Source organism: Oryctolagus cuniculus, chromosome 8 (genome assembly GCF_051225735.1).
Source record: "Oryctolagus cuniculus isolate XC-2025 breed Fujian yellow rabbit chromosome 8, ASM5122573v1, whole genome shotgun sequence".
Classification (NCBI taxonomy): Eukaryota; Metazoa; Chordata; class Mammalia; order Lagomorpha; family Leporidae; genus Oryctolagus; species Oryctolagus cuniculus.
This window is the reverse complement of record NC_142874.1, coordinates 103,769,109-103,796,374: the sequence shown is the minus strand read 5'-3', so window position 1 is coordinate 103,796,374 and position 27,266 is coordinate 103,769,109. Positions and strand designations below refer to the sequence as shown.

The 27,266-nt window shown below is 34.3% G+C and overlaps 1 protein-coding gene across 2 annotated transcripts in view; it reads left to right on the top strand.

Moving 5' to 3' along the window:
* The window catches only part of CCSER1 (coiled-coil serine rich protein 1), a 1,433,531-nt gene that overhangs the window by 1,103,537 nt on the left and 302,728 nt on the right, over positions 1-27,266 (top strand). Inside the window, exon 11 of one of the 2 annotated variants that reach the window (XM_051819561.3) lies at positions 7,410-7,455. The exons of the other annotated variant lie outside the window; for it this stretch is intronic. Coding sequence (XP_051675521.3) covers positions 7,410-7,455 — 46 coding nt within the window. The remainder of the gene's footprint in view (positions 1-7,409; positions 7,456-27,266) is intronic. 2 annotated transcript variants of the gene reach the window in all.

Sequence of the window (27,266 nt, the reverse complement as noted above, 5' to 3'; positions counted from 1 at the left end):
CTTAACTGGGTTGTTTGTTTTGCTGTTATTTTGATTGGTATTGCATTGAATCTATAAATTGCTTTCAGAATGGATATTTTGATGATATTGATTCTTCCAATCCATAAACATGATATTTTTCCATTTTTGTATCTTCCATTTCTTTAATTAATATTTCATTATTTTCATTGTAGAGATATTTGACATCCTTGGTTAAATTTATTCCAAGGTATTTGATTTTTTCAGTAGCTGTTGTGAATGGGATTGTTCTTAGAAGTTCTTTCTCAGCCATGCCATTGTCTGTATATACAAAGTGTGTTGTTTTTTGTGTATTGATTTTATATCCTGCTACCTTACCAATCTCTTCTATGAGTTCCAATAGTCTTTTTGTGGAGTCTTTTGGATCCCCTATATATAGAATCATGTCATCTGCAAATAGGGGTGATTTGACTTCCTCTTTCCCAATTTGAATCCCTTTGATTTATTTTTCTTGCCTAATAGTTCTGACTAAATCTTCTAGGACTATACTGAATAGCAGTGGTGAGAGTGGGCATCTTTGTCTGGTTTCAGATATCAGAAGGAATGCATCCAACTTTTTCCCATTCAGTAGGACACCAGCTGTGGGTTTGTCATAAATTGCAATGATTTTGTTGTGGAATGGTCCTTCTAAACTTAATTTGTTTAAGGTTTTCATCATAAAAGGATGTTGTATGTTAACAAAAGCTTTCTCTGCATTTATTGAAATAATCATATGATTTTTGTTCTTCAGTTTGTTAATGTGAATTTATGTATCACATTGATTGATTTGCAAATGTTGAGCCATTGTGTATACCATGGATAAAATCCCGGTTGGTTCAGGTGACTGAACTTTCTGATGTGTTGTTGGATTCAATTGGCCAGAATTTTGTTGAGGATTTTTTGCTTCTGTGTTCATCAGTAAATTGGTCTGTAGTTTTCTTTCTTTGTTGCATCTTTTCTGGGTTTAGGAATTAAGGTGATGCTGGCTTCATAGAAAGAATTCAGGAGGATTCCCTCCCTTTCAATTGTTTTGAGTAACTTGAGAAGAACTGGAAATAGTTCTTCTTTAAATGTCTGGTAGAGTTTAGCAGTGAAGCCATCTGTGCCTGGGATTTTCTTTGTAGGAAGGGTATTTATTAATGATTCGATTTCTGTGTTGATAATGGGTCTATAGTTAGGTGCATATACATTTATAATAGTTACATCTTCCTGTTGAATTGATCCCTTAACCTTCTTTGTCTCTTTCAACAGTTTTCGTGTTATAGTCTATTTTATCTGATATTAGGATGGCTATAACTTCTCTTTTTTGGTTTCTGTTAGCATGGAGTATCTTATTCCAAATTGTCACTTTCAGAGTGGGTGCATCATGGTTGGTAAGATATGTTTCTTTTAGGCAGCAAATAGATGGGTTTTCTTTTTTAGTCCATTCAGCCAGTCTGTGTCTTTTAACTGAAGAGTTGAGACCATTTACATTCAGGATGACTATTGTTAAGTACTGACTTTGTTCCATCATATTTCCATTAATAGACCTAATTTTTTATTTTGAGTTTCCTTTGTACATTTACTGGGTTATTTTCTATGTTCATCTTCTTTTGTAGTGATGTTCCTCTTTCTGTGTTTCAGTGTGTAGCACATCCTTAAGCATCTTTTGTAGGGCTGGATGAGTAGTTACAAATTCATTCAATTTCTGTTTGTTGTAGAAGATCTTTACTTCTCCTTCATTCATAAATGAGAGCTTTGCAGGGTACAGTATTCTGAGTTTATAGTTTTTTTTCTCCTAGGACTTGGAATATATCTTGCCATTCTCTTCTTGCTTGTAGAAATTTTCTGATGAGAAATCTGCAGTGAGTCTAATTTGGGATCCTCTGAATGTGATTTGGAATTTCTCTTGAAACATTTTAAGATCTTTTCTTTATGTTTTACTATAAAGTTTTACTACAATGTGTCATGGTAAACATCTTTTCAGGCCATGTGTATTGGGAGTTCTGTGTACCTCCTGCACATGGATGTCTCTTTCTTTCTCCATGTTGGAGAAGTTTTCTGCTGTTATTTCATTAAGAAGTCCGTATAATCCTTTCTTTCTATGCCTTCTGGAACTCCTACGCTTCGTATGTTGGTTCATTTGATAGTATCTTGTAGTAGGTATCCAGTAGTGTTTTTTAGTTTTCTAATTTCTTCTCTTTTTTTGTCTTACTGTAATATTTCTAGAAATTTGTCTTCTAGTTGATATTTTTTCTTCTGTCTCACCTATTCTGTTGTTAAGGCTTTCACTGCATTTTTTTATTTGGTCTATTGAATTCTCCATTTTAGTATTCATTATGACTTCTCTTTAATATTCCAATTTTTTGGGAGAACTTTTCATTTAGATTGTGAATTTGCTTCTGATTGCTTCTAAGTAATCTGATGATTAATTTTCTGAATTCCATTTCTGGCATATCCTCAATCTCTTGATCTTCACCTTCTATTATTGAAGAGTTGTAGGGTTCCTTTGGGGGGCTCAGAGTGCCTTCCGTATTCTTATTTAGGGCTTTACCTTTGTTTCTCAGCATTTGTATCTTTTTTTTTTCCTTTTTTGCCTGGTTGCTTTTCTCTTTAATTTGTGTCTTTGTTATTTAGTGGTACATCTATACTTTTTAGTGAGTTCCAAGAGGTGTGTGCTGGATATAGCCTGGGTGCTCTGTTCAGTATTGTATGGTGGAGGGAGTATCTAACGTAAGGTCCCCGGGGGCTTTGTAGCTTTCCTCTGATTTTTTGGTTAGAGGAGGTTGTTCACTTCTGATGGTGTGACCCACCCTTTTCCTCACAATTGAAGGACTCCAAGGTGTTAGTTGCTGGTGTGTTCAGGGTTATGTCACTCTGCTTAACAGACTGGTCCACTGGGGGCTGGTGCCAATGTACGTGGTCTGAGCCCTGCCACTTCCCTTTCTTATTTGCTCTTTCTACATGGACCTGCTCATTCTCTGTTCGTCTCCTGGGCTTCCATTGCAAATTTCCCATGGTTCTATCTCTGGTGTGTATCTTCTCTTCTTTTTTGACTATCTATTTTGCTCTGCATGACTCGAATCGTCCTGTTGCTATACCAGCATCTTGGGACTCCCCATTGATGTTTTAACATCAGATTTTTAGAAAAAAAAATGATTACAAAGAAAATGATGTGAGTAAAACTAGAGATTATAGGCTTAGTCATCACACTTCCCTTTTCACTGATTCTAAATTATGCTTATACTAAGGAATTTCCCTAAGCCTAGTAATTTTTCTAAGCGTGATTAGGCTCTCAAGATAATACCTGATTATTTTTTACCCTGATACCAGTGTTACTTCAAATAAAATTTTATTTATTTGAGAGGAAGAGTTTCAGAGAGAGGAAGAGACAGAGAGACTGGTCTTCTATTCACTGGTTCACTCCCCAAATGGCCACAGTTGCTGGAGCTGAGCTGATATGAAGCCAGGAACCAAGAGATTATTTTGGGTCTACCATGTGAGTACAGGGACCTAAACATTTGGGGCATCTTCCACTGCTTTAACATGCACATTAGCATAGAGGTAGATCAGAAGGGCAGCAGCCAGGACACTAACCAATGCCCATATAGGGTACTGGCACAAGCACAGGCTTTGCCTACTATAGCACAGTGCTAGCCCCAATTCTTCTTTTTTCTTAACTGATATATATATATATATATATATATATATATACACACACATATGTTTATTCATTCTGGCTCCAATAAAGGAACACTGCATATGTGTCATATTGGATTTATCATTCCATTTAAATATTAACTTTATTCATATTTGGCCTTTATTTTTATATATGGTGACATTTTTAATTGTAAAGCAACCCTTTGAATATAAGCATGTAACAAAATTAAATGATTATGAAAGTATAATGAAAGAGGTTGGCTTTGTGGCTTAATGAGTTAAGCCACCACCTGCAATTCCTGCATCCCAAATGGGCACCAGTTCATCCTGGCTGCTCGACTTCTGAGCCATCTTCCTGCTAATGTGTCTCAGAAAGCAGTGGGAAGATGGCCTAAGTCCTTGGGGCCCTGCACCCTTGTAGGAGGCATGGTAGAAGCTCTTGGCTCCTAGTTTTGGCCTGGTCAAGCTACACCCATTGAGGGCATAAGTGGAGGGAAACAGCAGATGGAAGATATCTCTTTCACTCTCTCTCTCTCTTTCTGTCTTTCTCTCCACTCCCACTTTCTTCCCCCACCCTTTCTCCCCCCTCCCTCTCCCTCCCTCTCCCTCTGTCTGTCCCTCTCTCTCTTCCTCTGTATATCCCCGTAAGTCTGCCTTTCAAATAAACAAAATGAATCTTAAAAAAATAAAGAAAATGCAATGAAAAATACCAGCACACAGCTGTCACCTATGCAAAGTGCAATTACGAAAAACTTTAACGGATTGAGAAATAGGTAACTAGAGGAGAACGTTGTGATCTGGGGAGATAGCTTCAGAATTTTATTGAGAATGATAGAAACATGTCATGCAATAAGTTGTTTGGAGCCAATAAGATAAAAACTTTAAGATCTTCTCCGTAATAACTCTATTGATCTATTCACATACTTGTGATTTTCTCCATGAATTACCTTATCTTGAAATTTTAGAAAATAGAAGACCAGCTTCTCCACTTAGGGTATATAAAAATATAACTTTCCCAACAGTTGCCTCTGGCTTAATGTTAATTTTGTTGTTGTTTTATTATTAGAAATAAATTTGAATATTCTTCTTTCTCTGGCTAAATCCCTAAAAATACATGTCCTTGGAAATAAAGAGTCCTTGGAAATTTTTTTCAAATAAACATTTTTTAATAAATAAAAAAGTCTATTTGAATTTTAGATTTTATTCTAAGGTTTAATAATAGGAATTTGAAACCCATTTGGGGCCAGCAAGTGGTGTAGCAGATTAAGCTGCTGCTTGTGAGGCCTGCATCCAATATGGCTGTTCCACTTCTGCTATAGCTCCTTACTAATGTGGCTGGGAAAGCAGCAGAATATGGCTGAAGTACTTGGACACCTGTATACAAGTCGGAACCTACATAAGCTGCTGGCCACAGCCTAACCCTGCTCTGGGCATTTTCAGAGTAAACCAGTGAATACATGCATGTATCTATATCTATATCTATATCTATATCTATATCTATATCTATCTATCTATATCTATATATCACTCCCCCTCCCATCCCTCCTCCTCTCTTTATGTCAGCCTTTCAAATAAATAATAAATAGATCTTCATAAAAAATAAAAACAATGTGGCACAGTGGTTATTCTGCCCCCTTGGGACACCTGCATTCCATATTGGATGGACTAGGTTCAAGTCCTGGCTCCCCTTCCCATCCAGATTCCTGATAAATCACACTCTGGGAGGTAGCAGTTGATGGCTGGAGTACTTGGGTCCTTCCACTTGTGTGGGAGAAATGAATGGAGTTCCTGGCTCCTGGCTTCAACCTGGCCCCCTAGTCCCATTTATTGTGAACATTTGGGGAACAAACCAAGATATGGACGATTCTCTCTCTTCTCTCCCTTTCTCTCTCTCTCAAATAAAAATAAACAAATAATACTTTAAAAATAGAATTTTAAAGAAAAATGTTTTTGTTCTTTTTCCTGTTTTATTACTTGATATAAGTCTCTGAAAGATGAAAAGAACCTGAATATATTTGTTACATTTAATGATAGACCCATTTTTTAAATCAACCGTGGTTGGTGAATGCTATATAATGAATCTATGTCCTGGAGTCAAGTAAATCTATGTATGCATATTCCAGTGTAGAATCTGCCAGATTCAAGTAGATCCCCTTTCCATTCCAGATTTTTTTTCTTAGATTATTTTCCATCCAAGTAACATTGGTATGGATGTATTCCTTCTCAAATGCTGTGCTTGAACAATACTTATATGCCACTGTACTTGGTTTCTGATCTTAGTGTCAAAGTAGAAGAAATTAGTGTATTCAAGATTGTATCTTTATTGTTTGATACTGTGATTGTCAGTGTCTAATGACATTGGTGCTAGCAATGTACACTCAAGCCTTTACAGCATGAATATGGAGTACTGTGCTTTCTTCTAAAAGAGGTTGTAACTCTTTGAACAAATTTACAATTTTCAGGGCAAAAATTATTTACACCTATCCCAGGGAAGTTCCAATGGGACATATTGGACCATATCCAAAAGAATGTCTCCACCTAAATAGATTAGAAATACAAATGCATTCTTAGACAAAGGAAATTTAAGCAGGGGATTTGTGTATCTTACTTCCCAAATATGCAAACATTTAATAAGACAAGCTGCCCCTTCACTCTGCCTTGTAGACCAACACCATAATATTAACCTTTGCTATTATTTATTAGGAGAAAAAAATCATTAAATTATAACAACAGAGGACCATTCTGTGGTTTCTTCCATTTAAACTACTAAACTAGCCTTCAAAACTTAGATAGCTCCTAAACTGAATCTAAACTAAATCTGAAGTGACTTAATTCCTCAGAGTTTTCTCCCCTGCAAAAATAATAATAAAGAAAAGTGAAACATAGTAACTACCGTAGAGAATGTGATGAGAGCTAAATGAGATAATGCTTTGCATGGATTAAACATAGGGGCTCTACAGAGTAAATGTCCTATAATTTTTAGCTAATCTTTTTCAAATATTCTTGTTATTTGGGAGTTATATTTATAATGAATTTATGATTTTTACCGATTTTTGCTTGCTTAATACCTTGAAACATCTAAAGTACTATAACACAGTTTTGTGATGGAGGTCAGGAGCAGGAATAACATACAATGTGTGTGTGTGTGTGCGTGCGGAGATTCTTTAACTGGAGGGATAGTCAAGTATTCAGAATGTGGTTATTCTAATTTCAGTGTCTGTCATACACAATATTTTCACTTAATAACTTTTGCTTTCTATTAAGTCATACTGATTTGCAGTGAGCAATTTTTGTTGCTGCATAAACTAGGGCTATTTTATTAAAATTTTTGTTTTGATTTTATAGTGTTTGAGGTAGAAAAGACCAACTACTAGTGTTCTGCCTCACTGAGAAGACTGAGAAAATGTTTGCCTCAGCTAAGGAATTGGTACAAGGGAACCTACTTTTTAAGGAGGCCACTTCATTAATTTCATGTTTGATCTACTTCTCACAAAGTATCCTTCCTGTCATATTTAAATGTTGCCATCATTTGCTGTAATTTTTATTTTACTTTTTTATGTTGGTGTCTTTTACTAATTTTGTATAGCTATTATTTTAATGTATATTTGTCCATTTAATATAGTAGTTCAAAGGACTTGATAAAGCCAGGCTCTTTAACCATCTTTATTTATTTTGTATTTCTGTTCATGTTCTTCATTTATTTTCCACCGTTTTCTACTGTTACAAATGCTGACATCATTTGCTCCAAAAAAAAAAATGTGTTTTATTTCCAGGGCACAGCTTGTGGAAGTGCTCCTGTACCTTCCCGCAGGCAATTATGTGAGTCTCTTAAATTCAGCTCTGTGTTGTAAACATGACAATGTGTTCCTGTGCTGTGGCATGGCATGCTGACTGAGACCAAATGCCCAAAGGCCAATATGCAATGCCCAGTGTTGTATATTGCCTGTAATGTGGTTGTAGTAGACGGTTCCCTTTGCCTCTTCCTTACTCGCTTGTCATTATCCAGCCCATTTAAGAAAACTGCATTGCTATGTGGCCAAGTGCATTGAGACTACAGTAATGGCTCAAAGTCTGGGGCAAAGAAAGAAGTGGCTCTCATTTATTTTTGTTTAGTTACAGTGATAGCACTTTTTCTAACAACCGAATCAATAAGCTCTCTTAAGCACTAACTTCTTTCATGTTCTTACATTACACATGGTTGTGTTTTTGCCTTAGCTAATGAGACCTTCCTTAGGAAAGGAACTCTGTGATTAAAAAAAAAGAATCCTCTTTCTAGTGACTGTAAAGCAAACTTGACTTTCTAACCACCTTGGTTTATTTCTAAGTCATCATATATAGAAAATTGAAATTAGTCCATAAAGTTTTAGATAGAAATCCTGGATTTTTATCAGTCTTGCTCAGCAGTATTATAAATATATGCACCTTGGCAGAGTCAGACACCTGCAATTCAGAGATTTGTGTGACAGCTTGTCTGCTGTAACATGAACTTTTGTCAATGAGAAATGTATATGTAAATTTGATATGTAGACTCTGCAAAGTGCCGTCAGACTTTGAGAAAAAGCTATTTTCATTGCTCATTCCATCCCTGTCTTCCCTCTTCTCCTGCTCTAGTGTCCGTCAGGTAATCATAGTTGTTTACCTCCATCATGAACTACTACAGCAATATACCCATATGATTCTAATTGTCATGCCTAGCGGTAAATGTCAAGTAGATTCATCTTAATATGATGTTAAAGGTGAATCAAAGGCACAGTCCTGTTTTCATAACACTTTTTCTTCACTATTGGCACAAGAAACATATGATTTGATGACATTCACTGAGAAGGATCTACAAGTTGATTTTGAAAATGTAGCAGTTTACACCCTTATAAACCTGCCCAAACAAGAAACAAAAATCTGTACGTTAATTTATTCTTTCATATGAATCTTGAAGGTTTGAGTTCCAATGAATAAAAATGTGGCATAAAGAACTAATAATGTATATGGAAAGTGGGATTTAGATATAGCAAAATTTGAACCTGATATTGAAGTCATCCACAGGCCTCACATTGCTCTTTGCTGGTACTTCCTTTTACCAATCTGTCATCTAAATTTCTAATGTGTACTGGAAGATATGTTTCATTTATTTAAGTATTAATGCAGTATTAATTGAAAATTGAAAACTATAGCAAGAACCTCAATGGGATAAAAATATTTTATATTTAGATTTTCCAGTTTTTAAACGAACAAAACTCAGTGTTGTACACAATGTCATTTTACAATAAAAATAGAAAGGAATTCTGTTTTGGAGGCAGGGGAAATATTTTTAGGAATATAAATTTATTTATATAAATATTTTTAGGAATTTAGATTTATGTTATATGATATAGTACCGTAATAGAAATAAAAAGTATGTGGAAGTGTTTTCCTCAGGTTGAAATATACTTGTTTCTCACATTCACAAGATCAGTGTATAACATGAAAAAAAAGGTGACTATTTTCATCAGTGTTAAATTATCCTACCAAAGAAAATTAAAAGAATATATTGTTTGAGGATCTTACATTGTAATATAGATCAATATATAGCAATATAAAATAGATGTTACCTCCAAAACATATGGAGTCGAAAACAGTAAGCTTGTATGACTCATCGATTTGGAATGCTAATTATCATGTTGCTTTTCATCAAGTGAAAGTCTTCATATCTCTGAATTGTACGATAATAGAGCTTCCTTCTAAGGTGTTTGTAATAGTGCTTATCGAAGATATTATATAGAAAGAATGAAATAGTTTTTTGTACATGAGCATCAGAATATTGATATTAAACAACTTTTCTGCCCTAATTCCTGATAACAGTGTCTATCAAGACATTTACAGTTGGTTCCAGATTCTTGTTTTTTACATCAACTTTATCATAAACTGTGACTAATAATTTCTTGAATTTATATCCAAGTAAGGTTTTATTTATTTTATTCAGTATTAAGAACTTTCTTGTTTTCTGCTGTCACTTTTTTATAAAAAAATCCAATTAAACAACTTTTTCTTAACAATATCCTAAAACAGACTCTAACAACAAAGAAAGATTGTTTTGATGATTAGATAATTAAAAAGATTGTGACCCTACAAGGAGAGGATTCACATATTCATTTTGGGAAAGGCCATGTAGTGTTTAATTAAGAGACTGACTCAACAGTGCCTTTTGTAAAAGGAAAAACTGAGACCAGTTCAATTTAACAAAATTTACTTCAGCAAGAAAAGTTTCTAGAACTGGGCAGCATTCCACACCAGATGGTTCAGAATGCTCCAGTCTACCATATGTACAGGTTATATTTAAGGCCAAGTAACAGGAAGTGACATACAGAAACAACTTAAATGACTGCAGTTTGCATTTGCCTTGGGTAGCTTTCAGCCTCTGGGTGGCTGGAAGTTCAGTTGCTTTGACTGGCCAAGGCTCAGTTTCCTTTTATAAGGGTACATGCTTAGGTTACAATTACTTAACACGTTAAGCTAAGGACACAGATCACTATATACAAAACCTGCTTTGGACTATATTTATCATTCAAGCATGGTGACTGATTTCAGCTGTTTTTATTTTAGATCTACACCTTGTCACTAACATTCAAGCAAAGCTAAATTGGAAGTACTATAATCTTAATTATTATACTTCACTTAGAGAGAAAATTCTTGAAGAGAAGGGGGAATCCTGGAAAGGACTTCAAATATTAATGGCACATTTTTGTTTAAATGCTAAAAGCATACATCATTATTTAAGTGATGTTGATTTCTCAATTTTCAATTGATTTATGTTTTAAAAATTGTAGGCAATCTCAGTGACGAAAGTTCTATAACATGACAAACTCTACATTTGGTATGAACCGATATCTATATTATTTGAATAAAATTGTGGAAGGACTTGAACTATAAGATGCTGTCCCAGCAACTCAAACTGCAGGACCTGATTTCAATTGGTTATTATTTTGCATTTTGTTACTGTAATTATACTTTAAAAGTTCTAAAACAGAAACATATGCTTTAAAATTTTTTGACTTATCACTTGGAAAGACTATGCTAAAATTTAATATACTAAGTTGAAAGTTTCATAAACCAGAAATATATTTTTCTCTACAAAAAGTGTGAACAAGTGTCATAGTATATGTAACACTTGTCATTTTGTTACAGTAATTCAGTATAGGTGCTTTGCTTTAATGTTTTTTTAAGATGGCTTTCTTTTTTGCAAATAAATGAATGAAAGGAGCTTCAAATGTTTATGAGTAGTGTCTTCAAAAGTAGTTTGTCAGTTTAGCTGAGTATTTCCTAGATAGTGGAATATCAACCTTTTTGAAATGACTATACATGACAATTCTAATGTCTTCCAATTCAGAAATAGATAGCAGCTATTTTTTAGGACAAATGAGATTGAAGTTATATACTGCAGATGGAAGAGGAATAAAAATAAACTATTTTTTATTATTTGCTAAATAGTTGAAGAATCATCCTAAAAATAGAAGGGAATTTTTTTTGTTACACCTAATTAAAAGATTAAATGCTTTCACAGAATTTGCACATTTGACTTTAATATGTCTTTGAGAAAATGAAAATATTCTATGGAACAGCAATCATTTTTTAAAGATTTATTTATTTGTAAGGCAGAGTTAGAGAAAGGCAGAAGCAGAAAGAAAGAGAGAGAGAGAGAGAGTGTGTCTTCCATCCACTTGCTCATTCCTGAAATGGCTGCAATGGCAGGAGCTGGGCTGATCCTAAGCCAGGAGCCTTGAGCTTTATCCAGGTCTCCCCGTGGGTTCAGGGGCCCAAGGATTGGGCCATCTTCTGCTACTTTCCCAGGCCATAGCAGAGAGCTGGATTGGAAGTGGAGCCGCTGGAACTCCAACTGGCACCCATATGAGATGCTAGTACTGCAAGCTGTGGCTTTACCCTCTATGCCACTGCATTGGTCCAGCCATCATTTTTGATAAACATTCTAAATGTTTTGTATTTTCAGTTTTCTGCAGTATGTTTTCCTCTCAATTGCTTTATCTACTCTACTTTACAATCAAGTTTTTTTGTCTTCTTTCACAGCTAAATAGCAATTTAAAATTTCCATATAGATGAACATCAACAAAAATTGAAGAACAATGGCAGCATAACAAAATGCCTATTTAAAAGGATAATCATCTCAAAGTTGGAAAAAATGTTCTAAGATGCTTAGATATCTTTGTAAAAATGAATGTTTCAAAGTAACATTGGCAGTGTTTTCTGACCTGTCCTCTTCTTGATTTATCAATTTATGTGCAGTCATCTCTTCTTTGTTTGCCTCGACTATCCCAAACAAGATATTGCATTATTTATCATTGTCTCTTGGATGTGCATTTGATCTTACTTATTTTCATCATTCTTTATCATGCTTTGAAAGAGCATAGGGGCAAGATGCAATAATAGTGAGGACAGAATTTTTTAATGACTATCTTTGAAATGTACTTTCAGATAACTTGTACATAAGGTTGCTTCAAGTTTTATGTGACCAATTAAATGTTTATTTGACTGAATTCTTAGGGAACAAACACCAGTATATTGTATCTCTAAATTCACATTTAAGGGTACTTATATATCTGGGATTTAAGGAAATTCCAGTATTCAAAAACAAGGTTTCAGACAGAAGGAAAATATCAGGAAAAAACTTTAATTAGCATGAGAAACTCATCAGCATACCACAGGTAGCAGCCAAACTAGTGCAATAGATAGCCAGAAAGATGAAAATTTTAAAAAGAAAAATGTAGTCTATGTTTGGAAGGCACATTCTCAATACTGTCTTTCTTTTGAGATCAAAGTAAAGCTATTACCTATAATTGAGCTTACATTTTTGAACTACTAAAAAGGAAAAGCTATTCTCAGTTCTAGTAAAAAGAAAACAATGAATTTCCTTTGCTATGAAAGCAATAATTATTATTCTGTTACTAAGATTATTTATATACTTGTAATATTTATATCAATATATCTATCTGTTTATCTGTTTATGGATTGACTGATCTATTGATCTATCTGTCTATCCTGGTTTCAGCATTGCATGCAGAAAACTGGAAAGAATATTATTCCTACCATTATAATAACAACAAGAAAACTAGAGAAAATGTAAATTCACAGCTTTACTTGAACCATGAAAGTCACAGGAGGCTGGCGCCGCGGCTCACTAGGCTAATCCTCTGCCTTGCGGAGCCGGCACACCGGGTTCTAGTCCCGGTCGGGGTGCAGGATTCTGTCCCGGTTGCCCCTCTTCCAGGCCAGCTCTCTGCTGTGGCCAGGGAGTGCAGTGGAGGATGGCCCAAGTGCTTGGGCCCTGCACCCCATGGGAGACCAGGAGAAGTACCTGGCTCCTGCCATCAAATCAGTGCGGTGCGCTGGTCTCAGCGCGCTGGCCGCGGCGGCCATTGGACGGTGAACCAACGGCAAAGGAAGACCTTTCTCTCTGTCTCTCACTGTCCACTCTGCCTGTCAAAAAAATAAAAATAAAAACAAAAAAATAAATAAAAAAGAAAGTCACAGGAGAACCAACTAAACTGTATAAAAATAAAGACAGATACTTTCAGGGTGAGACAAGACATGGCATATACAGCTTTTTTTAATGGTAACATTTCTGTAAGAATTGTCAATAAATTGATAAGAGTAAGTTGAGGACCAGCAAAACAACATAAATATTTGCACCCATTTATAAACTATGCAGATCTTACTGGTTACTCATGTAAATCTACTACCAAGACTCCTGAGAAGGTTTCGCTTTTGCTGAAGGCTTAAAGAAAGGAACAGTGACTTCTATAATAAAAGCACATAATTCTACTCAGATTCTTGTCCCTATTTTATATGCAGAACAAAAGCCTAAAACACAGTGGAAAGAGCAACGCATGCTTTCACCTGTAAGACCTGAGTAAAACTCATTGCAGCTGGGAGAAAGAGAAGGAAAAAGATCCATTCTTCTTGGGACAGGAATAAGAATACATGATGGGCCCACAACCACTGCTGGGGCCAGAGAATGAGCCACTGAGAAAACCACATTTGTGAGAATTAGGAAAATAGCAGCTGCCTTACGACTCCCACTTAATCAGGGGGACAGAATGCCTTCCTTCACATTCCACAGACTAAAAGCAATGATTTTTCAGTAATAGTGGGATATGGTTGGGGAAGTAACAAGAGGAAGTGAGATCCTCTCTGACACACAGTGCAAAAGAAGGGCATACAGCTGAGGGAGGCGCACAGATGAAGAATACTCCATGGCAGACCACTCCATACGTTAAACATAATGTATGGCCAGAGACAATTGGATTGTCATGATAATAATGGCAATAGCAAACCCAACTCTAATTAAACTGGGAGTGACTAGATCTCCTGCCCTAACGCCCTTATACAATGAAAGGATGCCTATTTCCAGAAAAAAATTTATTTCCTTAAGTTTCTAATATCACATACAAGATATCTGGCATGCTACCAAATTTCTGTGGCATACCCAAATGTGAAAATAGACAGTATACTGCCAAGTGACTGAAGAATCAACAGAATCATACTCAAATGTTATACAGAGGTCAGGAGTATCTTCCTGGGGCAAATATCTGTAATTAATGTGTTTAAATAATCTAATGGGAAAATATGACAACATGCAAGAACAAATATCCAATTTCAGCAGCAATGTGGAACTATAAGAATAAATCCAGTGGAAATGCTAGTTATTAAAACCTTAATAAATGAGATGAAAACTGCCTGTGATGATCATATCTGTAGATTTAACATAGATTTAACATAGACAAGGAAAGAATTATGAACTTGCAAATAGGTCAGTAGCAATGATCCAAACACATACAAACATAAAAGAGTGATAGGCTTTGGGGTGCAGGACTGTGAAAAAACACCAAGTCGTCTATCATATGTGTAATTTAAATTCCAGTGGGAGAAAAGGAGCAGTGTAGAAGAAATAGATCCATGAAACTTATAAAACAATAAAGAACAAGAAAAACAAAAGCACAGCCAATCAAGTTGTATTCAGAGTTATGAAGATCAAAAACAAACAGAAGTAGAAGGCAACCATTGGGGGCAAAATTATATATTACATATGGAGGGAACAAAGCTAAGAATTACAACGGACTTATTAAGAACTCTATAATTAATAAAGCAATGAAATGACATCTTTAAAATTTTGGAAGAAAAAATAGAAAATTGACTTCACAACAGTCTACATTAAGTGAATATTTCTTCCAAAAATGAAAGAGAAATATGAAGTCTTGTACACCAGTAATTATTAATAGAGTTTATTACCAGGAAACATGATCTATAAAAAATTCTTAAAGGAACAAGTAGAGATTCTGATAACAGAATAAATGAAACTGAAAGTAAGCTTACCCTTAAAATTATAATATATGAAAATATGTGTACTCTATGCACATGTTTTATGACTTACACTATGATTTAATTTGTGGCCCTTCAGTTTATTATATTTACTGCTAACATTACCAAAATGATTAAATTCAGAATATTTTTATAGTTTGCACCTCCTTTTATCATAAACATCATTTTATAAGTATATTTTTATATGTATAAATATATTTTTATGTGTGAACATATTTTATTGTGGATATTAAAAATTAATGGTTAGCTAGAACTAATACACCCATTAGAACACAGATGAGACAGGAACCAGTATTTTATGAATGATCCAGTAAATCAATTCCATAATTCTATACTATAATTATTATATTATCTGTTGTCATGCTGTTGGTCTCTTATTATTCCAAATTAATTCATTCTTTTTCCTCTTAAGACATTAAAATGTTTGTACCTTTATACTGATTTTGCATTGTCATATGCCTTGATTAAATTTCAATTATTCAAGGGATTTTTGCATATCATAAAAAGATTCTAAAACAGAGTAAGCACATCTTAAAAAGTTGAAGTACTAATTTTAATTGGTAAGAAATACAGTGTGTTTATCCCATAATACATAATAAAAATATGATATTGCATTTTTTCATGTTAAGTAATTAGAAAACTAAGTAGACATTTCAGTTACTGTTTTTAACAAATAATCAGAAGGCTCTCAGAGAATTTTGAACATTTTTGATCATTAAACTAGCATCTATTTTTCACAATTTTTGTACTTGTTCATGCATGTTGTTTTATAAGTCTTTACTTACCACAGCATTCACAATGAAAAGATGCTTCATCCTGCCTTTATTTAAAGTTTACAGATAACTGATTAGATCACTAATAACACAAATAAAAGTCTAGATTAAGGCAACATGTTGAAGAAATATATTAGTAAATGTAAATATAGATTTCAAAGGTGGATTTTATTTCATTTGTTAAGAAATATCTAGAATGTGCAAATATTACAAAGATTCCAATTACAGAGAAATGTAAGAAATTGCCATGGACTGACAATGTGTAATTATAATTGGTCCTAGAAATTTTTTTTCCATCTATCCATATCATAGATAAGTACTTGAGAGATTAAGTACCTTATCCATAGTCCATGATTTAGTTAAAAATTCAGGCTTCCAACTCATTTGTGCTAATTTTTCTTTCATGGCTCTAATCTTTAATGTTTCTAGCAAGCATCATTTCCTTCCCCCACATTTTGTGGAAAGTTTTTTTTCTTTCTATCAAAGTAGGAAATGATGCTCAAATAACTCTTGAAGGATGAATAGAAGGTAATCAGTTGAGGAACCTGAGCAAGAGCAGGTGGAGGAGGATGGGGCAGCCTGTGGAGAGGCACGGCAGGGGGCCAGAGCACAGCTTGTTTGGGGCAATGCATAACTCTTGGGGCTGAAGGACTAAAGTGTTTCTCTGCAGTGTGAAAAAGGGTGGGTTTCTTTGTTATACGCCAGCCAGATGAAATTCTCAAGATGTATTGTTGTGTTTTCTAAATAGGTTTTACATCATTTTAAGGCAAAGAGCAATGATTTCCTAGTTAAAATTCAGGGTCTTATTTTTTTTAATTTGTTCAAGATAATATTAAAATAGTCAGTGTTGGACATCTCTGAAAACCTGGAAGTGAAGTACTTTAAATCCATTCATGACTTGCTTGTCAAACAAAGTAAATATTCTTTATCATCAAATCTTTATATCAAAGAATTAGAGGTGGTTAGATGGTCATACAAATGGTTTTTATTTGATTGGTTTTGTTTCATAGAGAACAAAGAGATCAGGAAATAAACACTTGCATGACAAATCCAGTAATCTTTATTTGAAATATTTTTATGTTATAAACTTATTGTTTAGACCCTCAGAAAAAAAACATAAATCTCATTAATATTAAAGTAATCATAATGTTACATTTAAATATTAATTAATTTTACAGTTTTTGATAGAAATCTTGGACTTATGGTTCATTTGCCATCTGGGTGAATGCTCTACTGGCCAAGTAAAATTTGGAACAATGTGAACATACGCAATTAGAATTTTTATTTTTTTAACATCTAGTTTCTGGACCTTTGCAGAATTTGGAAAACTATTATACATAGTAAATGTAGAGCACATATTTGATTGAGTGTGTTTTGTTCTTAACAGACTCTAGTCAAAATTTAAATTGAACAGGTTGAAGTACATCCTGGTGTTAGGTCAAGTCTTTTCCTGCAGAGACAGAGAGCTCCCCCTCCACTCATTCATTCCCCCAGATACCTACAGTGCCTGGGGCTGAAGCCAGAACTTGAAAACTCAATCCAGGTCTCCCACTTAGTTGCAAGAACACAATTACTTGAGCCATCACTGCTGACTCCCAGGGTCTACATTAGCAGGAAACAGAAGTGAAGGGAGGCAGAGCCACCAGCCAAATCCAGGCACTCCAGTGTGAGATATTGGCATCTTAACTATTGATCTCAACACTGGCTACCTAGATTTCCATTTTTAGTCTGTGTAATGTCAGTTAGTATCTGAAATTAATATATCATTTTGTTGTTTAACTGCTGTTTTTGATGCAACTTACATGAGACAAGAAAATTATCAATCTTTATAAGTAAACACACACTGAATATATTGAGATTCTTTTACAAAAATTGCTGGTCAGAATTGTTCAACAAATGTTTTGAATTGTTGCATTTTGAGGCCTCTGAATTTTTTTAAAAAATTGTTTTCTACAAACTATTAAGTTAGAAAATGTGATGTATGGGAAGACTTTGTTTTTCAAACTTTGCTTCACTATTATCCAAATATCATGTATCTTTTTGCTCATTTAGAGAAATAGCCAAAAGAGTCAAATGTTAAAATCAGTAGCAAAAGATAACATGAGATTGAGCTGTGAAGTTTAAAAACTTTTAAAATTATATGTTGTATTTTTCAACCTGCAATACTATAAGAATATAATTGATCTTCAGATTATGATCTATGAAAAATTTCCACTGACAATTCAGGAATTAAGAGTTTAAAGTTCTCCATTTTGTCATTCTTCAATTCTATACTTTTACTGAGGTTACTAATGGTTTCTGTGATAGCAGGGTAAAGAACTTGAGCATTCAGGGAAGAAGATGGAAATTATGTATTTGACTTCAAGATATTACAAGGGATGCAGAGTACTGCATGATTCCTTAATATTAAGGAATTCCTTCATTCCTTAACTTTCCACTGCATTTAGTTGAATTTTCCTATACTCATTTCTAAATCATGAGCAATGAAAATTAGAAAACTAATTTTAAAACAAATGCTATTAGGTAAATAAAATATTATTTATTATAAAATGTAAAGATTTTGAGTACAAAATTATTTAATAATCTTTTTAAAATATTATTTTTATGATCTTTTTAAAATTGTATTTAAGTTATATAAGTTTCAAGTATTTCATATATATACAGATTTAGTAATATAGTGACACTTCCCCTATATCCTCCCTACCACACACATGCTCCAGTGCGTCCTCCTCCTCCCTCTCACATTCTCACTTCTAATTTTTATGAAGGTCTATTTTCAGTTTACTAATAATCATATAGTTAACCTTACATTAAGTAAAGAGTTCAACAAATAGTATGAAGACAAAAGAAAGAAACAAACAAAAAGATTGTTCCTCAAAGGAGGAGATAAGTTCTGTCTAATCTCTGAATCTCTTAGCTGTTGTGAATTGTGCCACAGTGAATAGGAGGGTACAGATAACTCTTTCAGATGCTGATTTCTTTGATTTGGGTAAATTCCCAGGAGTGAGATGGCTGGATCATATGGTAGGTTTGTATTCAGAAATCTGAGGTATCTCCCTACTGCCTTCCACAGTGACTGCACCAGTTTACATTTCTACCAACAGTGGATTAGGGTACCTTTTCCCCCACATCTTTGCCAGAATTTGATGTTTGTTGATTTCTGTACCAGAGCCATTCTAACTGGGTGAGCGGAAACCTCATTGTGGTTTTGATTTGCATTTCCCTGATGGCTGGTTATCCTGAGCATTTCTCAAGTGTCTGTTGGCCACTTGAATTTTCTATCTTGAAAAAATGCCTTTTCAAGTCCTTTGCCCATTTCTTAATTGAATTGTTTGTTTTTTGTTGTTGTTGTTGTTGAATTTCTTAAGCTCTTTATAGATTCAGATATTAACCCTTTATCAGGTTCTGTGTGTTGCTTCACTTGCTAAGTGCTTCTTTGCAGTACAGAAGCACCTTAAATTGATATAATACCATTTTTCAATTTTGGATTTGGTTGGCTGTGTTTCTGGGGTCTTTTCCAAGAACTTTTTTGCCTATGCCAATATCTGGCAGTTTCCCCAATGTTCTCTAGTAATTTTATGATACCTGGTTCTGGACTTAGGTCTTTCATCTATTTTGAATTGATTTTTGTATAAGGTGTAAGGTATGGATCTAGTCTCATACTTCTGCAGGTGTGGAGCTCAAGTTTCCTCAGCACTGTTTATTAAAGAGACTGTCCTTTTTTCAGGGATTGATTTTAGCTCCTTTATCAAAGGTAAGTTGGTTGTAGATAAATGGATTGATTTCTGGAGTTTCTATTCTGCGCCATAGGGTACACGTCTGTTTTTGTGATTGTAGCAGGGTGCTTTGTTTAAAAGTGCCCTGCAGTATTCTTTGTAATCAGGTATTATGATGCATCTGGGTTTGGTTTTGTTCTATATGATTGCTTTATTTGAGGACTCTTGTGTTTCCTTTTGTATTTTAGCATCATTTTTCTAGATCTGTGAAGAATCTAATTGGTATTTTGATTAAGATCTCATTGCATCTATAAATTGCTTTTGGTAGTATGGATATTTTGATGATGTTGATTCTTCTAATCCATGAACATTGAATTTTTCCAATTTTTAATGTCCTCTATTTCTTTTTTTAATGTTTTGTAGTTTTCATGGTAGAGATCTTTAACCTCCTTGATTAATTTTATTCCAAGGTGTTTAATTGCTTTTGGAGCTATTGTGAATGGGATTGATCTTAAAAGTTCTTTCAGTCATGACAATGTCTATGTATACAAAGGCCATTGATTTTTCCGTGTTGAGTTTATATCCTGCCACTTTACTGAACTCTTCTATGAGTTCCAATAGTCTCTCAGTGCAGACTTTTGGATTCCTTATATTGAGGATCATGTCATTTGCAAATAGGGATAGTTTGATTTCTTCCTTTCCAATTTGTATCCCTTTGATTTGTTTAATGCCTTAAGGCTCTGACTAAAACTTTCACAAGTATATTAAATAGCAGTGGTGAGAGTGTGCATCCTTGTCTGGTTCTGGATTTGAAGCATTCCCTCATTCAATAGGATGCTGGCCATTGGTTTGTCATAAATTGCCTTTATTGGAGATTTTCTGTCTTCACATTCTTTCATAATTATGGCTATCTTTCTGTGTGTAGCACATCCTTAATCATCTTTTGTAAGACCTGATGAGTGTTGACAAATTCTTTCAATTTCTGTTTGTTATGGAAGGTGTTTGTTTCACCTTTATTCATAAATGAGAGCTTTGATGGGTACAGAATTCTGGGTTAACAGGTTTTTTTCCTTTAAAACTTGGAGTATATCTTGCCATTTCCTTCTAGCCTGTAGCGTTTCTAATGAGAAGTGATCTGTGAGTCTAATTGGAGAACCTCTGAAAATAATCTGGAATTTCTCTTGTACATATTTTAGAATCTTTTCTGTATGTTTTACTGTGGAAGTTTTGACTACAGTGTGTCATAGTGAAGATCTTTTTTGTTCATATCTGTTAGGAGTTCTATGTGCTTCATCTACATGAAAATCCTTTTCTTTCTCCAAATTGGAGGAGGTTTCTGCAATTATTTCACTGAATAAGACTTCTAGTATATTCTCTCTTTCCACACCTTCAGGCATTCCTAAGACCTGTATGTTGGATCATTTGATAGTATCCTTTAAATATCCAACACTGTTTTTAATTTATTCTTTTTTTTTGTCTGACTGTAAGATTTCCAAAGATTTGTCTCTAGTTTGGATATTCTTTCTTGTCAAGTGCGATGTTAAAGCTTTCCACTGCATTCTTATTTGATCTATTGAATTCTTCATTTCTAATATTTCATTTTGATTTCTCCTTAAATCTCATGAGAAAAGTTTTTATTCATGTTATGTATGGTTTTCTATAATTTTTGGATTTTCTTCCAGTTGCTTTTGAGTAATCTATGATTAAATTTGAGTTCTTTTTCCGGTATCCTCAGTCTCTTCAGCTTCGCATTATAGTATTGAAATGTTGTAGTGTTCCTTTGGTGGGGGGCAAGGGTTATGATGTCTACCTTATTCTTGTTTCTTGAATTTCTGTATTTCTTTTTGGGCATTTGTGGAGTTGACTTTTGTTTTTTCCCTCTGATGGCTTTTATCTTTGAGCTATTCCTCTGTGGCTTTGTGGAATGTCTGTACTTTCAGTAATACTGAGATGTATGTGGTGGGTGTGGTCAGGGAAGTCTGGTCAGTGCTCCAGGGTGGGACAACTATCCATAGAATGCTATTCTATGATCTAAACACTATAATATTTTCCTTTAAAAGAAATAAAAGTTGATTTACTATAATTTGGAAAATTTAAGTTTTAAATATTAAAATTATTATATTATGAAAATCATAGTTATTTTTGAAAAATAGAAACCTAAAGATTATATATGTTATACATCTTTATAGTATATTTATATTTACTATTAAAATGTATTTATATTTTATATAAACTGTATAATGCATGCAATGAGAAATCTCTAGGTTGGTTGGTTGTTGTGTTCCTGTTGTGACTCTTGTTTTTTATATTCTGGAGAGATGAGTAGCCAAAAGGAATAGGGCATCAGAGTTAACCTGTCTGTGCTTTTGTGTTGGCAATGAATCAGCCAGCCTGCATTTTCACATTCAAAGCCATAATTTGATACAAGTAACTTGGCTCTGCTTTCTCATAGAGCACTTTGTTTAATGGAAAATTGAGCCTATAATTATAAAATAAATTGAAACTAAGTTCTTTCAAAAAATTAAAAAAAAAATAAAGAAATGAAAGAGGAGGAAGGAAGAGGGTAGAAAAGTATCTGTGTGTTTTTGGAATTGTGTCTCAAATTCATGAAATCTGTTCTCTGCATATTATAAATAGAAAATTAACAATTAAAAAAAGCAAAAACAAATGCCATTTGAATACATTTCACATTGTACTATTTTTAGAAAGTAAATAGCAAAAAAAGTAAAACTACTGACTTTATAGTTAATAAATGAAAATTTATGACAACAATTACAGCACTCTGTCAAAATATTTGTGTGACAATGTGGATTTTTAAATGAAATACTGAAGTATTTCATAAAAATTTTCATCTGAAATCACACTTGAAGTTACATATATTTTCAGAACAGTTCAAAGATAGTAAGATAACTGATTATGTGAAACTGATTCCATATAAGTTTTGGAAGAGAACAGACAGCAAAAAGAATGGACATAAGACAGGTAGGATAAGGAAAAAACAGATTTAAAAAACCAATCAAACAAAATAGTTTGGAGTCAAAATAGCTAAGGTTGTGTATATCCCACCCTAAAGATAAACGATTTCACTTCTCAGTTTTCTTCCTCATATGTCTGTCTCCCTACTTTCATATTGCTCCCTATTTACTTCCTCTTTCCTTGTCCCTTACACCTTCTCTTACAACATAGCACAGTGATGCTTAGGTTTGGATTTGGAGGCCAATATGCATTAAATCAAAGGCTAATTTTCATAAATAATTGCCTTTCATATTCTTGGTTAATTAAAAGCATATTAATATAAACAATTGGCTAAAAGGTAGTATTCAGAAAGACTAGATAAAAATGAAAATTAATAAATGAGGGTTTTTTTGGGGGAAAATCCTTATTTAATGAGGGTACAAACAGCTGCTTCCTTCCTGGTACATTGCTAACCTGTTACTTTTGACATGTAAAATCTGTGCTGAGCAACTTTACTGTCATTAACTCATTTGTTCAGCTATGAGCTATTTGTTACTGCACCTGGACCATCACCTGGCCTGCTGAGCATGGAGCGGGAGGGAAACTCAGAAATGAGTAATTATTGTCCTGCACATGATATTACCAAGAGGAAATGAATGAGCTGAGATTGTAGCCACTTGGGGGTCAGATTCTGTGACATCTGAGTAGCTTTTAAATGGAATGATAATTGAGATGCTTGAAGGATGGCAGAAATGATTCCATCTGTCTTTCAAAAATTATTAGTTATTTTTCATAATGCATCCCATCAAAGAACATTTAGATTTTGTCCACATTTACACCTTTGGCCCGCTTATTCTCTGTGCTTTTCAAATAACCCAGAATGTAATTGGCGTATTAAAGTATGCTACTATGATTTTGTTTGATTTTTATTTGATAAGTTGAAAACTTTAAAAGAGCAATTTTAATAAAACATTTAAACAATAGAAAAATAGTAAATAATAGTTTTGCAAGTTTTTTTGCTTTAAAGATTGTTACAGACAAAATTTATATTCTGTGTTGCTGCGATGTAAATTTATGCTGTTACTAAATACAGCACCTATATACTATTGATGCATTAAATATAGTTTATTCTATTTGTGACATTTAAAAATTTTAAACAGGTTTACTATAGGAAATTGACATACAATAAGCAGTGAATATTTAAAGGTACATTTCATACATTTCAATAAATATACACAATCATGAAACTATTAGCACAGTAAAGCTAATGAACTTGTCCAAAGAAGTTTTTCATTTCTCTTAAAATTCTTCCTGCCCAACCCTTTCACTCACCCAGCAATTGTGGGTCTTCTTTCTGTTACTGTAGGTTAGTTTGCATTTTTCAGAATTTTATTTTATTTTTTTGCTAAGACAGTATTTTATTTTTAGTGTTTTTTTTTTTAATATCTTATTTATTTGAGAGGTAGAGTTATAGACAGTGAGAGAAGAGAGAAAGGTCTTCCTTCCATTGGTTCACTCCCCAAATGGCCTCAATAGCCAGAGCCAGAGACAGGAGCCAGGAGCCAGGTGCTTCTTCCAAGTCTCCCAGGTGCGTACAGGGGCCCAAGGGCTTGGGCTATCCTCCACTGCTATCCCAGGACACAGCAGAGAGCTGGATTAAAAGAGGAACAGCAGGGACTAGAACCAGCACCCAAATGGGATGCCAGTGCTGCAGGCGGAGGATTAACCTGCGCCATGGTGCCAGCCCCAATTTTTTAGTTTTAAGATTTAACAATTTTTAACCTTCTGTCACATTCACTGGTGACATTACAGGCCATATGTTTAGTGTTCAATTAATTTATTTGTTGTAATTATCTGCATTCTTAATTTCTAAACAAGGAAAGAAACTAAAGAATTTCCAAATGTGGAATTAAGGCATATCATTTTGACCATTAAACTTTTATTACATAGCTTATAATAAAATTGAAGATTGTGATGAAGTTAAATTTTGATGCAGTGAGTTAAGCCATCCCTTGCAACACTGGCATCCAATATTGGAGTGTCTGATCCACCTTGCAACTGATGCATCTGGATAGACAGTGGAAAATGACCCAGTGCCACCCATGTGAGAAACCAGGAGTGAAGTTCCTGGCTCCGGGCTTCATGATAACCCAGACCTGGCTTTTGTAGCCATTTGAGGAGTGAAACAGCAAATGGAACATATCTCTCTCTCTCTCCCCTCTGCCCCGGCCCCGTGTTTCTCTTCCAACCTCCTCTCTATCATTTGGTCTTACAAAGAACAAAGAACAAAAGAAAATTTAGTTTTTCCAGATATCACCACAAACAATAAATTGAATAATTTTTCTTCCAACTTTACATTTAAGTTGCAGTGAAACAATTCAATTGTACTTATCTTTGATTTTGCAAAACATAACAGAATACATAAAAGTGAAGTGCTTTCAAATATATCCACTACCAAAATATTTATTAAAGATATACAGCCCTGTCTACTTTTGAAAGGCTTAGCACTCGCCTTATATAATCCCCAATAATATTATTCACATTATTGAATAAGAAGAAATTGAAGCAATAGAGTGGTTAAATAACTTACCCAAGGTAGTAACACAGCCAAGTTTGCAATAGCTGGTATTTATCCTATGTAGTTTGTCTCAAATCTGGCTGTATAATCTGTTTATAAAATGACACAATCCTAAATTAAAAGTATAAAAGTTAAAGGACCAGCAGGCATCATGGCACAGCTGGTAAAGCCCCTGCCTGTGATGCTAACTTCCCATATGGACTCTGGTTTATGTCCTGGCTGTGCCACTTCTGATCCAGCTCCCTCTCAAGGCCTGGAAAAAGCAGTGGAAGATGGTACAAATGTTTGGTCCCCTGCCACCCACTTAGGAGACATACTTTAAGATCCTGGCTCCTGCCTTCTGCCTGGCCCAGTGCTGGCCATTCTGACCATCTAAGGAGTGAACTTGTGAATAAATTCACTTTCTCTCTCTCTGTCTCTGTCTCTTCCTCCCAATGTGTGTGTGTGTGTGTGTGTGTGTGCGTGCGTGTGTGGGTATGTGTGTGTCCCTCTGTATATAACTGTGACTTTCATAATAAATATTTTTTTAAAAAAAGTATAAAAGTTAAGAAAATATTTATTTTATATACTTGATATTAACCTTGAATGTGGCTTAAGTTTTCTTGGAGCGAAAAGAAAATAAGAAAGTTTATTTTGTTAGCAAAATAAATTCTGTAAGCTTTCCCATAGAACACTATACTCTTAAAGACATTTGTTTAAAGAATAAGTGAAAGACTGTGATGGAATCATTTTGGCAAATTCCATATACTATATTTTTCCCTCCTAGAGATACACAATATATATGAACATGGTAAAGTCTTGAAAATTTTCTGATGTTCAACATTATAACATGTTTATATATTTTATACATCTCATATGTTTATTAAAATATAATTATATATAATTATAAGGTTCTATATAGTTAATGTATCTACATTAAATAGCTATTTTTAAATATGTATATACACTAGCATATTGTTTCTCCAATATATCACTCTTTACTCATCTATTTACAGGTGGAATCTTGACTTACAAAGTACAACGTCATTTAAAAAAATATTTATGAAAAGGAAGACAGGGTGGGAGAGTAGAGGTCCTATTTACTGGGTCAATCCTCAAATCCCTTCAACAACTAGAACTGGATTGCCAAAGCTTTGTGCCAGACACTCAGTGCAGATGCACTGGAGGTCGGAACCCACATGGGTGACAGGGACCCACCTGAACCAACAGTGCTGTCTCTCAGTACCTGCATTAGAGGAATCTGTAGTCAGATGTGAGCCAGGTATTAAAACCCTGATATGGGGAGCAGATGTCTTAACCATTAGGCCAAATTCTAGCCCTGTTCTTGCATTTGTGTAAGTGTGTCTACTCCAATCATTTATATTAGCACAGTTTTACAAATGGAATTCTTAGTCAAAAATAGTGAGTATTATATCTATGTCTGTAGAGCACATCAAAATATTGCTAAGAAAAACTGCAAGGCAAGATATTTCGGGTGTACCTTAGAGAGGATGGGTGGTTGCTATAGAGATGAGGGCAAACCAAGCCACAAATGAAATTAAGCAAAGGTTGTATATGACTTTTCAGGGTAAGGTGAGGCATGGAAAGTAAGTCTGGGTTAAACTGTGAAGAGTCTTGCCTAAAGGGTGTATATTTAACCTCTGAAAAATTTCTTAGCTTTTCATTGTACTTTTTTCTTCTTTCTTTCAATAAGAATGCATTATGTGTATAATGAAGATAAGTGCATTTTAACAACTAAGGGTTCAGTGAGAGCAGGAGCAGCAGAGGGTAGGGGAAGAAAAGTAGATGATGAGTAAGAACAAATCTTGATTTTATTATGACAACAAGATAATTCATTTGAAGTAAGATATTTGGATTTATGATGATAAACAGCTTGTAAAGTAAACAATGCTAGACAATGACATTTTCCAAGTTGTACTCATGAACCTGGGCTGAAATTAGGCCAAAAGTTGTTGAAGGTAAGAGTTCAAGGTCAAAAGGAAGACTGGGCGGTAAACCTATCCTGAGTAACATCAGCAGTTGCCAAAAGACTAATAACTTTTCATCATGTGTTAAAGGTCTCAGTAGAAACAAGTATGTGAGCAGATGGCAGACCAATAAAACAAAGGAAAATAAACTATTTAGTAGGTTTCTTGAAATGAGTTATTTGAAGTAATATAAAAAGCAATAATTTTGGAGTAGGCAATTTATAACTACAATGTATTTAATCTGGAAAATGACCCTGAGAAATGGGCATGGGAGTTG